We start from the raw sequence: 14484 nt of genomic DNA on the forward strand, positions 1-14484 counted from the left end.
GATTAGTTTTGGAACTGAAACTTCTTCAAGTGTTCCTACCTGACTCCTTTAGTAACATAAGCTGTTTTCTTTTGCTCTGTTTTTGCATTAAGCCAATCATGCTTTGCATCTTGCCCTTCTTATGGCTATCACTGATATTCCAAGTTCAATTTCATATCTTTAAACATGCACTAAAATAGCTAAAATACACTTTGAGGCAAAAATGGCAAGGAAGTGAGTTGTGCAGTTGCTAATGACCAGCACTACTCTAGACACCTCTTTAAAGATTTCTGGTTCTGCAGCATGTTTACTCATCTTTTCTACCCACACCTGAAGTGTGTGTGGGTGAGTGCGTAAGTCAGTTCTCACAAGAATGCTCCACAGTGCTTTTATGATTCACATGGATATACCCGGCTATTGGCATGCAATTCTACTAACATCAGCAGAGCTCATTATAGACTGAGAGGTCCTCCTCACCCCACTCTAGCTCCTTTGCAAGGCCTTAACAGAGCAAGTAGGAAGAGCCTACCTAGCATAGATCCTGGGAGAGCAGAACAATTATGAAATGAAAAAAATTAAGAGACAATTAAAGATATAAAATAAAATGTATACTTGGGATGGGTGTGGGGAATGTTTTCCTCATCTGACACTGTGTTCAGGATTTCAGTGGCTTTTTTGTTCCCTAGTCGGATCATCCCAAGAGTTGTTGGAGGCTTCTCATGGTAAAACAGAAAAACAGTCTTCACTTCTTAATAGGAGTTGTTTAGGGCACTCACCTGAGACAGCAGATATCCATTTTGAGGTTAACTCCAGGATTAATATCTTGGTTTGCTACTTATTTTCTGTGGATGCTATTGACTCTCCTGGGTTGAACAAGAAGCATGCTTTCTCTTTGGAGTCAATTGGAAAATTGTAACTTGTCCTGACTGACTGTAGTCTCTGTTTCTTGATTTTTAGTTGCTGTTTCTCAGAATTATTCCCCTTTCTCTAGAATGACCAGTCAAAACCCTGTATCCTACTATCCACTGACACTGGTATGGGTTTAAATCCAAACTGGGATCCAAATTATCCAAATCAAGCTTTTTCTTACTTAAGAAAGATCTTCCTTCCTCCAATATTCCTCCTTACCTTACCACATCATTTCTCTCCTTTTTCTTGTTTCTGAAATCTATCATTTAATTTTATTTCAATTTAAGAGTATTTTATCATGTTATTTTTTAGACTATGTTTACTAGTTTGCTCATCTTCTGTGCACTTTCAGGTGCAGAAGCCTGTATGGGTATGGTGTGTGAATACCTGGAGGAATAATCTTTCTACCTTTATTCTGACCTATTCTTTGGTAAACTGAGCTCTAGACAACCTCAAATGTTTACTAAGTCAAAACAATTAACTACAGCATTAATTACTTTCTGATCTATTTATCTCAAAGTCAAACCAGAAAATTCTCCACTGAGCAGTAATGTTTAACAGGGCCAAAATGAGAAGAGTAATTATATGCCAATGAGTGCAGAGGATGTCTGTTGTGCTTAGGAAAATGGATTGTTAATGTAGTGATGTAGAACAAAACAGAAGACTTGCTGTAGTATAAAATAATTCCCTCAGAATGCTGTCCCTGTTGTTCAAAATTTTAGTTGAGGAACAGAATACAGAAGTCACTGGCACTTCCCAAGTCATGCTTTAGGTCAGAAATACTTGCCAAAAAGAGATTTGCTTTGTGGAAGTCAAATATACAGCCTTTCTCAAATCTAAGGTCTGACTCAGTGGAAAGCTACAGAAAATGGATCAGGCTTTCTGAGTTCTGAATACATAACTTCTTTACATTGCCATGTACTTGAAAGTTTAGGAAAAAACCCAAACAAACAGGAATAAATTGGCTAGCGAAAAAAGCTTAGGAGAAAAAAGAAATGGTGTATATTTCTTTCAACACGATAGGTGCGCGTTTTAAACATGGCACGTTATTTTGCTTTGGTGTGTTCCTCTCTGAAGGGGAACCCTCTAACATAATTTGGTGAAGTTCAGTGAATTAAGTTATCTTCTATTATATATATAAGATCTGTTGTAGTTTGGTAAGCACACTTTATATCTACGATGAATGTTCTGCTTTAACAGAGAAATGCGAAACAGCCACTCTCCTCCGTAGTATCATATATATATATATTTTAATTCTGGAAAAAAAAATCCAAGCAACTAGTTATCCTATGTGTATATATATATATATAAACCCTTCTAATTTGCTGATATCATATTTGCTTAAGGAAAAAAAGGCATCCCTTTTTCTTAGCATCCTCAAACATTAGTTGAAGATATTGTTGTAAAATCCTGTTTCTTTTCCTGTACTACCTCTTTGTTTTCAGCTCATCTGATGGCACCTTTTTGTGTATAAAACCAAAAATCAGCAAGTGTATCTGAATGCAAGTCTCTGGTATCATTTTAACAATTGTTAGATTGGTGTTATGTTTCTTCCCTATTTTCCTGGTTTATATAGAATCAGAAAATGATACCAGGCTTATCTTTGAAAACATGAAGCTATAGGATGTGGAGATATTTTCTATATGTTTCTTTTCAAGTCTGTACAATAGAAATTGTTTTTTTTTCTTTTCTAACTAGTACATCTAAGGACTTTAGCATAGAATAAACAGAGAAAGGATAAGAAACAAAGCACAACTATAAATATATTTGTTTTCTGAACTGCAGGTAATGGGACATTGATTGGAGCATCTGCAAACGTTGTTTGTGCAGGAATTGCTGAACAGCATGGGTATGGCTTCTCTTTCATGGAGTTTTTCAGGTACAATTTAAAATTTCTCACTTTAAATCTGTCATTATTTTTTCTCTAGATAAACAATGTATCCTCCAATGGGAAAATCTGGAGAAGGGGTCTATGAAATAGACCTGTGTTCCTAATTTATTTTTGGCAATTGAAATACAAGCATAGGACTGGACGCTATTTTACATGGTGTGGATAGGATGTACAAAGGTGGTGGTGGGGGGCCAATGAAGCCCCAGAAGAAACAAAGCCTCAGAATTCTCCACTTTGGTCACCCTCAACTTTATCTTCAACTCTACAGTGATAACAAAAGCGATGCTCTGTTGTTAAATATAGTTTAAACTTATATTTTCTTATTGGTATATTTTCATGGACATTCTATCGAAAGGAGAAAGTCGGATATCCCGGTTTAGACTGAATAGAACCCTACTCCACAGTTCCATGAGAAAGCTTATTTATCTAAACACAATTATTTTCTTTGACCTGTTTCTCAGCAGCTGTAAGTGAAAGAGTGACAAGTTGCTAGTAACAGCTCAAGTTGCTGTTTTAATAACTGAAGTTACTCTGCAGGTCATTCAAGAGTATCAACAGGTTTTTGAGGGTCAAGAGCTATACTTAATGCATAAGACAGTTTAATATTTTTCCAAGCACCTCTGGTTTTCGAGTCTGTGGATAGAAAGGTTTAAATGAAAACTGGCAAATGGAAGACCAGACATGAAATTAAGATTTAAGGTGCGGTTGAATTAGCGACAGTATCATTCCCTGATGATTTTTACTGCATATTTAGGGCAGAGAATAAAGGTAAGTTCATACCAATCATTTCTTTCTTTTTTCTTCACATTAATTTCTTTATTTTAGTTTCTCAACTCTGCCAGCTTTCCTTTATATTGATTCTCCAAAAGCCTTCAAATGTGCATGTTAATCATATGGGAGTGTCTGGAGCAGAGCCAGTGATAACACTAGTGAGAAAGATGATCTGAACTGTTCTTGCTAAAATTCCCAACAAATCCCCAAGCATCTGCTGCTCATAGCACCACCTATCCCTCCACACATAGTCCTCTGATGACATGTTTTAGAAAGGCAGAACACCCATCAAATCAAAGTATGTTTTCAGGACCCCTGAGACTGCAATACTGTCTAGTGTGGCATGCAGTGACAGCTAACAGACTTCTCAGAATGATAAACAAGCCCTTGTATGAAAGGGACGGTGATATAGCAATAATGGGCTTATTTTGGATTGTTCTGTGCATGTTTTGCAGACATTCAGCTTGTAATTTGGGGATTTAACCTGCATTTATCATTAACAATGTGGATTCTACGTAGACTTTGTAACGAAACAGTCTTAGAGCTTCCATCACATTGACTGAGTATCTAGGCAGAAACAAGGATGTATAAAGCTAACTAGTCTCTTAAACAGTGTTCACTGGATTTTATTCTTCTCTGGAAAGACTGAAGATAATACATAGGTGTCATGAAACTACCTTCTTTAGGTATGCTTTCAGTCGGAATAATTACTGGGGAAGGCTGTAGTGAGCAAAGATGTGAGAACCGACCCCGGAGTGGTCACAGAAGGATAGCAATAGATACTAATTAGCAGGAGGAACATAAAAGCCCGCTTTCACTGGTGTTTTCTCCATCAATGATCAGGAAGTTCATGAGTTCCTTCATAATTTGCCTTAGGAAAATACTTGTTTCAATCAAATGTGCCCTAATTCAATATTGTCTGTGACTTCTCCTGGCATTAAGAGGTGTTGTTTGTATCACTTCAGCATTTTGATCTTGCTTACTTTTATTTAAGAAGGTTGCCTCAAAGCACAAAGTGATTTCTGCATGTCTGAGTGTTACTAGGAAAGGCTTAGAAAAGATAATTCTTAAAAAATAAAAAATGTTAGGCATTTTTATCCTGTTACTTCTTGTGCTGTTTGGCTTCCATGATTGGATCTTTCACTCAGGAATCAAAGCAAAACTGCCAAAAGCCTGCTGTATTTTCCAGACCATGATCTAATGAAAAGTCTGTCTTTTGTGTTCTTGTGTAAAGCGTGAAAGCCTAAATATGAATATCTAGCTGTTCTGCTAATTACCCTGAAAGAAAACAGAGCTCAAACCACTGTTATTAGAAAGGAATCAGTTTGCCACCACGGAAGTGAAAAGTTTGTGCTTTCAGCGAACATTTAGAGCTAGTCATTGTAGCTGATTAGATAATATAATTTTGCTCTATGGAAAATTTCAAACACATCAAACAAATGATATATATATTTTGTCTAAATTTTCCATGGAAAACTTGATATTTTGGATAAACAAATAGAAAGCAATTGGCAGAGTCTATCTCCATAATGTACCATGGTTCCTTATCTTGTTGAATGAGAATGATGCATTATGGCAATTTTAGTCTTGTTGTAGAATCTGCCCCACATAAAAGAAGAGGGGGGAGATAAAAGTCCATAAAGTAAAAATATATGGCTGGAAGCTGAAAAAATTTGTTTTTTCTTTGATAGAAATCTAACATTTAGTATAAAAAGCAGATGTTATACTCAGAAATTTTTCTCTGAGCCCTTCTACTAACAATAATTTGGGCTTAAAGGCTATGTCTCCATCAGTAAATTGAATGTGCCTGAGATCCTATGATCTGACATGAAATGTGTCCCACAGGCTTTTACACAGAATTAGCATGCCTCTGTGGCATCCTGTGCATGACTTCCTTCCCCTCTTGTTTGCTCCCTGCATGACACTGCCTTTCCCATAAGGCCCTTCTTAAAAAAAAAAGGCTATGTGTCTTGCACCCTCAGATTGGCAACCTGTGGCGTTGCTTGGTGCCATGAGTTGTCAGTGGATGCTGATCGTCTCTGTCTCAAGACAGTCTCCTGAAACCCCTAGTGCTCCCTAATTTTTCTGCTTGTGTCCCTGACAGATGCCTGTAGGCCTGTGGGGGATCCAGGTTAGGGCCAGAAGAGCTGCTGCTTGTCGGGGAGGAGTGGGCTGGTGCCAGAGGCAGACCCCTCAGAAGGTCAAGGGTCTTGAGCTAGCAGGGGCGTTATTCCTTGCCCTCCACACACTTCCTGTGAGGCGGATGTTTGATACCTGGAGATTGATAGCTGCTGATGGTGTCACATGCAGGATGAACAGCAGTGGGTATTGGGCCTTTCTGTGCACCATCCCCTCAAAGCTCCTTGTGGAGAGGCAGTCCTGGATGTCCAGCAAAGAAGCCCAATCTTCCCTGTGTCCCTCATAGTAGATAAGAGGGTTTTCTTTGCTCTGTGAGGCCTCACTACTCTGACTCTACCTGGTCAGTGGGCAACTGGTGTGGATTGACAAGTCTGTGATGGACAGGATGATGCTGGAAGTGGCAATGATGACAGAACATATCATCTATCATGCTAGGTCTGCATTCACTGCTTCCAAGAGGCTGCATTAGCCTTTGGGCAGTGTGGCTTCTCCATTTGCCCAGGGCCACTCACTAAATTTCACATCCCTGTTCAGGGTCCTTTGTGGTGCTTCTGTCAATATATAGCCGTAGATTCCCACTCCTTCATCTTGCAAACCCTTGCAAACCTCGACTGTTACTGGTATCCCCTCAGATGTCTTTGTGCAGAAAACTCATCAGAGCAGACATGTCAGTCCTATGTAGTGTTTGGAGTCACACAGCACAGTACACTGCTTCCTGGACTCTTCCTCCCTACCTGCACACTAAGACCAAATTATGCAACTATGTCTTGAGGGTGTCTTTGTTAGAAGCAGCTCTTTTGCAAACTGTATTTTGAAGCAATGGTCTGAGGAGGAACTCTGGGCCAGGTTGCTGAGAGAATTCTGGTGTGTACCTTTTGACATAGCAGCGGTGTAAGTGCCCTGTATACCTAGTGATCAGAGCATCCTGGTGACTCTAACTGTAGAGAGAGAAAGCAAGTGACAGGCTATGTGATGTGAAAGGTCTGATGGGCTCAAGATCATTTTCTCATGAGTAAAACAAACAGTTTGGCATTTGGCACAGCTGCAGGTTCCCCTTGCAATAGGCAAGAGGGGAGCTTTGACAGCCCAGTTGGTGTTGTACAACACTGCTCAGCCAGAGCTAGAGATGGTCAGGAGTGATAACCTGCCTCAACTGCTGTGACTGCTGTGGTCTGCCCAGCTTGATATGCTCCCATCTACAGTGCCTTCAGTAGGAGAAGAAATCCTCTGAGACCCCACAGAGTGGATGCATGACCATGAATGCCATAGTCTTTCAGAAATCCAGCATCCTGGGGAAGAGTCCCCTTCAGAGACACCTCTAACTGCTTCCTTCCCTGGATCCATAGTCCTCCCTCCCCAAGGACCTGGGTGGCGCTCATCTCCTTCCAGACTGCTGGGCATGGCTGGATGTTGCAGGAAGACAGCCAGCCCTGGTGTCCTGTCTTCACCATCTGAGCAACTCAGGCCCATGTGCTGGAAGTGCTGTGCCAGAGGAGGTCCTGGAAGGATGTCATTTGAGTGGTGAAGATTATCCTGAGGCAGGAGGGAAAAAAGCATATATTGTCCCTCCTTGTGATGCAAAAAGTTCTCAAAGCCTGGTTGTGCTGGCTGTGGGCTGGGGTGGGCATGGGAAGATGTCAAGGGCACTGCAGAAGCCACACACTGGATGGTGCTGGGGAGAAGAGTGTGTTTAACCTGTTTAGGTTGTGTGCATTGGAAAAGGAGAAAGGTGGTTGCATGGCAGCTGCCATTTGTGTGATGCACTGTAAATCCAGTAAGATGTAGTTTCTGAATGTCTTGCTTGCGGATGTGGGGGGGGGCTTGGTTCTCTCCTGTGCAGCTGGGGGGTGCTGTTGCAGTCTTTAAAAAAGGGGACTTGTGTCCTCTTTCCATGCAGAAGGGAGGTGGTGTGAGTATGTGTGCACAGTCACATTTACAGATGTCTACTATGACTTACCTTGATGTGCTTGTAGCTGCCACATTTTCACTCTACCCACATTGTTCTGTGAGCTTGCTAGGTGCTTTGCAGATCTGCTCCTGCTTCAGAGAACTGCAGTGTCCACTGGTTGAGGAGGTAGCGGGTCCCAAACATACGTGCCACACTGCCTGGCTGATTACTATAAAAAATAAGAATATATTTTTTGTGGTGCTAAAATATACATATATATATTTACCATTGAAACCATTATTACATGATGGTAGGGCAACAAGAAAGACTTCTACAGGTATTATCAACAGCAAAAGAAAAACTGTGGAAAGTGTGGACCTGCTGCTGAATGGTGCACTGGTGACAAAGGACATAGAGAAGGCCAAGGTACTCAATGCTGTGATCAGTGGCATGAAGTCCAGCTGTAGGCTAGTCACTAGTGGTGTTCCCGGGGGTTGGACTAAATGTTGTCAAGAGCCGCCTTTTGACCTAAATCATTCTATGATCGAGCTCTTAATCAGTCTCCTTAGCAGGCTCCAGAAAAGTTACTGCTACTGGATGGTTCATTCAGACTAATGCAGATTCAAAAGAAAGGAAACAACGTTAAGACAAAAAAAACCAACCAACCAACCAACCAACCAAAAAACAACAACAACTTAGAAGTCCTAGGAAGATCAAGTTCAGGAGTGGAAATTTGCTTAGGATGCTTTTGCATTTTTGGATTCAGTCCAACTAAATTACACTCCTCTTCCACCTTGGAAATTGCTTCATCAGACTGTATTTATATGCTTTAAACTTTCCTGCTGAAAAATCATTTGTCCTCCATTTTGTCGTTATCCTTCTAGTAATCCAGAAGGCAGGGCTGTGAACACAATATTCCAGGCTTAGTCCCCTTATATTTTTTTCATGTTACAAATGTATGTTTAAATACAAAATCCTGAACTATTTGATTAAGCTATATCATTTCAAATTCCTTTCTATTTTGCTGTTCAGTGTTAAATACAGGTGTCCTTTGGCTTTCATGTTACTTTCTTTCACAGAGCATGAGTTTACCTGTTCCTCCTCCCACCCCTGCAATGGTAGTTCTTTTACTTTTCCCACTCTGTGTTTCTAGTTAACATATCACCAATGGGCAGAGGTGAAAGACAAATGGGTGTGATATGAGATCAAGTAAGAGGATTAGTAGATGATCACAAAGACGAATATTAAAATGGTAAAAACAGATATAATTGTGAGTCAGTGGGGTTTGGGAGAGGAGATAGAGAGCAGCAGGATGCTTGATGGGCATGGTCAAGAGTAAACAGCAGAGCAAACAAATGAGCATGATGTTTCTGGAGAGAAGAGCAATTCTGTTTGGTAGTCTTGACCCTGTAGAAAACATCAGATGTGTTAATAATACAAAAGTAATAGCTCAGTGACAGCATATATGAATATGCAGAAGGCAGGGAAAGATTATATGTATATTATGTGTTTTATTTTAATTATCAGAGAAACCTTAAATCATAAATAAGACTAATTAACATAAGGGAAAACCCCAGTGTAAGACAGAACTATTTCTCTTAGCAAATGGTCAAATAGTCTTGTTGGACAGTATCGTTCTGTTGCCAGAATGATTTCCAGAGGTTAACACAGTGATTTTGTATCTATTACAACTGTAGAATAATCAAGAGAGATTTGGTTTTCTCCAGGAACAGAAGAAGAGAAATAGCATTGTAGATGTCTCTGCTAACCTGGGTGCTTCATTATATGTTAGTTTTTTACAAACCTATATTTGCTGTGAGGTTTTTTTGCTGTGAAATGGCATTCCACTAGGTTAATCTGCCCTAGGGAATATGAAAATGATCCACAGAAATCTTCTTGTTACCAAGGAAAAAGTTGATGCTAACTTCCTAGCATGAGACGAGCTTATTGCTGCAGGAGCTTTAATTATCTATTTCTACTTGCTAATACAGTTGTCAGCTCAATTTTAATTTTCTCTTTAAGAAATACATTTATAATCTTATAAATGTATATAGTATCTCACAAACATATAAAATAATGCATGTTCCTTCACCCTATTGCAATTCAATACTTATCACCACTGTCTGTGATACATGATGTGATAAAAAATCACAGATAAGTGCTCAAGCTATTTGACAGGAAAAGAAAGTGAGTATTATCAGCAATGCACTAATTTTATTTCAAGCAAATTTTGGCTGACTGTGAATATATCATGGTGGGGAATATATGGGCAAGGGAAAAATGGATAAGGTAACTTTATATAATGGGATAAGTATATGGGGAGAAATGATCTGATACATGAGGAAATCAGTCTGCCTAGAGGAATAGGATATGAGCCTAGAGGACCTAATTTAGATTACAGTGGTAAGGTTAGCTGGTCATGATCCTGAAAGCATTGTACATATTTTCAGATTTTGCATTCTTTTGTCATTCCTCTCCCTTGATATGGCATCTGAATAGCTGAATTAATATTCTTTATCTTCACTGGGAGTAACAATAATTTAGAAGTGTCAAAAATATTGGTTTCTGATAATAGCTTAAGAGAGAATTTATTTTCGTCATAGAACTTAGGGGAAATTTACAGCAAAAATATTTACAGTAGGCTATCCTGTTTATTTCTGCTTGAGAGCACTCACCCATAAAGACTGTGAAGCAATCTTCCCATGAGAACTGTCATTCAAGCACGTGGGAGGACAAATGTGATGTTCTGTTGCTACCCTCTGTGTATCCTATTTATACAACATATTAAAAACAGCTGTTTTAAAAAACAATAAGCTCTGTGAAACCATATCCATAGCCATATGTAAAGCTCTTTACTGGACTATGTGTTAGACGGCAGTAGTCCTGTTCATTCCAGTTTGTTTAGTGTCATGTTCCCTATTTCCTTGTTATTAATGCTGCTATCTTCCAAACACTGTTGCTGTTCTGAGGCTGAATCTGATCAGAATAAAAAGAATCCTGTTATCTGGGGTATGGATTTTGGTGATGGAGACTTCAGCTGAACAATGCTGTATTCCAACACTTGAATACAATTCATCTGTGGGCTTTCTGATCAGCTGTACAGCTCCAGAAGATAAGAATTTTGGCATGCTCAAAGTTTCTAACCAAAGACTCAATGAACTGTTGAGAATTGGTTAATGATTATGATACACGAGTTAGCTCAATTTCATTTCCCACTACTCTTCTGACCAGCAAGGAAGAGTAATCATGGGTTAAAGGTTGATATTTGACATGATAACAGATTTCTTCTGTTCTGATAAGTACAAATGCAACACTTGAGCAGAGCCCCCTCAAAAAACATAAGTTAATGTACAATTAAAATTTGGACAAGTTTTAATGTCGCACAATTTTTGCTTCACAAAATTGCTATCTTTAAATATCCACATCTTTTCATTTTTTGCACCAGCTTTCTTCATCTTTATCTTAATTTCTTTTTTTGAAAGTGTAAGGTGAATGTTACAAGTCTTTTTTGAATTGTTTCATTTTAATCATAGATTAAAAATCTGATTATACATGAAAAATCTATATTTACTGTTAGACCTAGGGAACTGAGCTTAACAAATGTCATTTAGATTTTAACATCCTATTCACTATGTCACTAGGACACAGTTATAGACAATCTGTTGACTTTCAACTAAACACTCAAACAGGAAAGTATTTCAGCATGTATTCATCTTTCAACATTATATTCTCTTCTGGGATTGTAAAGAAGGATGTCAATTTTCTTTCAGCTACCCAAGAATAGTCAGTGCAAGATTTTAAATTGTCAGTGTTGACCAAAAGGCTGCTCTCAAACAAATGTTACATTGGCATCCATGGCAGTTGAATAAAGTGAATGTTGATTATTTTTGATAGTTGCATAGTTTGAGTTTGACCCCCCCCCCCAAAAAAAAAAAGCTAGTATTCTTGCAATACAGTGTGGTATAAACCCTTCTAAGAATAATTTTTAAGTTATGGGGGGCTTTTTTGGAAGTTTTCTTTTTTTAGGATCAAGAAACACCATGAATGGAAATGTGAACTAGTGTTTTTGTTTATTTTTAGGAAAAAGGAACAAAGAATTTTAATAGTTTAAACCCTTAAATATGAAGATTCTTTTCCAACTTGAAAGAGGATTTATCTGTATTATGTATAATTTGTCATGGAGTTCAATGCGCTCTTTTGTTTTCTAATTACAGTAAAAACCTTTGAATTCTTTGGTCTATACAAGTAATTGCTTTTTGCTTTTTTTTTTTTTCTTTTTTTCTGTGAAGTCCTTTTTGAATTAGCAAATTAATTTCCAGTTAAGGAAAGTATACAGAAATTAAATATTCAGCATTTAACTCAGCTTTAAATAAGGTTATGTGAATCAGGTATTAAGTTTTAAAAGACAATAGTATTTTTATGGAATATGTATGTATCATCCTCTAATCATAGGACAGATGACATTTAAAAGGCAATTGAAATTATTCAGTGTTTTATTGGACCCCATAGAAAGTGCCAGTCCTCCAATACACATGCATCAGCACTTTACTACTATGGGGTAAACTCATGGAAGTAGCATCTAATCATAGGATCACAGAAAAATTCAGGTAGTAAGAAACATCAGGAGCTCTCTTGTCCAACCTCCTGCACAAAGCTGGATTAGCTATGGGTCTGCAGAGTCAGGATCAGACCAGGTAGCTCAGGGCTTTGTCCAGTCAGGTCTTGAACATCTCCAAGGATGGAAATGGCACAGCCTGTCTGGACAACCTGCTCCATTGCCTGACAGGCAGCGAAAAATTTCTCCCCTCTTGTTTCAACTTGTGTCCGTTGTCTCTCTCTCTCTCTTTCTATGCCCTACTGTGAGGAGCCTGGCTCCATCTCCTCGATGACACCTCGTAGGTGCTGGAGGGCTGTTTGGTTCCCCCAAAGCCATCACTTCCCCAGGCGGAGCAAGCCCAGCTCCCCCGACTTCTCCTCATGGGACAAGTGCTCCAGCCCCCACCACCTTGGGGGCCCTGCACTGAGCTTGCTCTGGTTTGCCATGCCTTTCCTGTACTGGGGAGCCCAAAACTGGACACAGTGCTCTAGACGTCGTCTGAAGAGTGCTGTGTAGAGGGGGATGATCCCTTCCCTCAGTCTATGTGCTGTGCTCCTGCCCATGCAGGACAGCAGCAGTTTGCTGCCTGCCAGGGCCCCCAGGGCCTTCCCTGCAGAGCTGCTCCCCAGCCCCTCTGCCCCCAGGCTATATCACTGCCAGGGCTCTCTCTTCCTTCCCTGGGGCAGGACTTGGCATTTGTCCTTGTTTAATTTCATGGAGTTCCTGTTGGCCCATTCCTTCAGGCTGTCCAGGTCCCTCAGTATGGTGACCCTGCCCTTGACCCTACTGACCCATGTAAAACTAGTCTAATACTTCCAGTGCAATTTTGCAAAATCATTGTGGTATGCAATGACATCCAAGATTAGTATTGAAAATAGTGTCTGTATAAGAATGAAACTTTTTGCAAATATCTGTTTGTGTTGAAAAGGGAATTTGATTCAGTCTTACATGTAATTCTTCTGTATTGTTCTTCTCATTTAAATTATTTGAATACTTGCGAAAAAACAAATACGCCCCAAATAGTTTTCAAATAACACGTTTGACTTTAAAATATCCAATTAATTCTTGCACTGCATCAGTTAATTAAGTGAGGTTTTCAAGCAAGGAAGCAAATAATTGTACAATGTGAAATATGCAACAAATTTATTTAGCTTAAAGTACAAATTACAAAAAAGTTTAATACTCAATTTGTATAATACATCTAGATCAAAACATTATTAACTGAAGAACTTCTCAGAAGCCCCTCAATAATGAATTCTTCTGAGAATTTCAGGACTTTCATGCTGAAGGTCTCCAAAATGGTTTAAAAAAGGGATTGTAAATTGTATACGTCATGAGTACACAATGTGTATATATGAAACACGATAGGAAATGGAATCAAACTTTTATTGCCATCAGTTCTGTGTATGGGTCAGCACTGGTCAAGCCACGAATATTAGTACCTCAAGTGAGTGAAATCATTGTGACCCTCCATACCATCAAGATTCTTGACTGTGTAAGGCCTATCAGATACAGAAATTCATTTAGAAAGATTTTTTCTAGAAAAAAAAAAAAGAAAATTGAATAATAGAAACAAACCATATCAAGGCAAGAGGTGAATGAGCTTTCTTCATGCTCAAAAATGTTCCTTAAATTCTGAAATTCCACATGCCATTTAGGAGGTCTGGTATATATCTCTTTGTCACCTTATGGGAATTCAGATAGCTCTCCCTTCCACTAACATAAAACTACTCTTTCTGGCTTCATATGACTACAGCATAATAGTCATGAAAGTCAAACTAGCTCTTGATATAAGTGTTTATATATAAAAAAAAAGAGAGAGATAAGTCCAAGCTACCCCTTGCCTTCCAAAGTCTGCTATTTTTATACATGTAAGTACTCTCCAGAACCTCTGTATTAAATCTTGCTTGTGTGGGTTCCAAGAAGATATAAACTGGGGGAGGAGTTGCGCCAAATGTGACATAGAAATTCTGTGCAGAAGGTTGTTTTCTTGAAAATCAGTAATTCTTTGGAACTCAAATTCTTTCAGGTGCTCACAAATTTAAAAGGTTGCATTCAGGAGGATTAGTGGACAAGGTTCAAAGCCATCTTGGTCTGTCATGTGAATAAGTAATGAATGTAATTCAAACATGTCTTCCCCTCAAGTTGCATAGATACAAATTCCTCACATTTCTGGGTTATTTGCAGATGTACCTTTTTCTTTTGTGCAATATTAAACATATTAAACAATATATAAATATTATTTATATATTGTAAAATATATATTGTGTATATTTTTATAATTATATATAAAATAATAGTGTATGCATT

General features: G+C 38.7%; 1 protein-coding gene across 1 annotated transcript in view; it reads left to right on the forward strand.

The window, feature by feature from the left end:
• The window catches only part of OCA2 (OCA2 melanosomal transmembrane protein), a 192084-nt gene that overhangs the window by 140198 nt on the left and 37402 nt on the right, over positions 1-14484 (forward strand). The window contains exon 22 of the mRNA XM_013954085.2: positions 2674-2767. Coding sequence (XP_013809539.1) covers positions 2674-2767 — 94 coding nt within the window. The remainder of the gene's footprint in view (positions 1-2673; positions 2768-14484) is intronic.

The sequence above is a fragment of the Apteryx mantelli genome, chromosome 1 (assembly GCF_036417845.1).
Source record: "Apteryx mantelli isolate bAptMan1 chromosome 1, bAptMan1.hap1, whole genome shotgun sequence".
Taxonomy (NCBI): Eukaryota; Metazoa; Chordata; class Aves; order Apterygiformes; family Apterygidae; genus Apteryx; species Apteryx mantelli.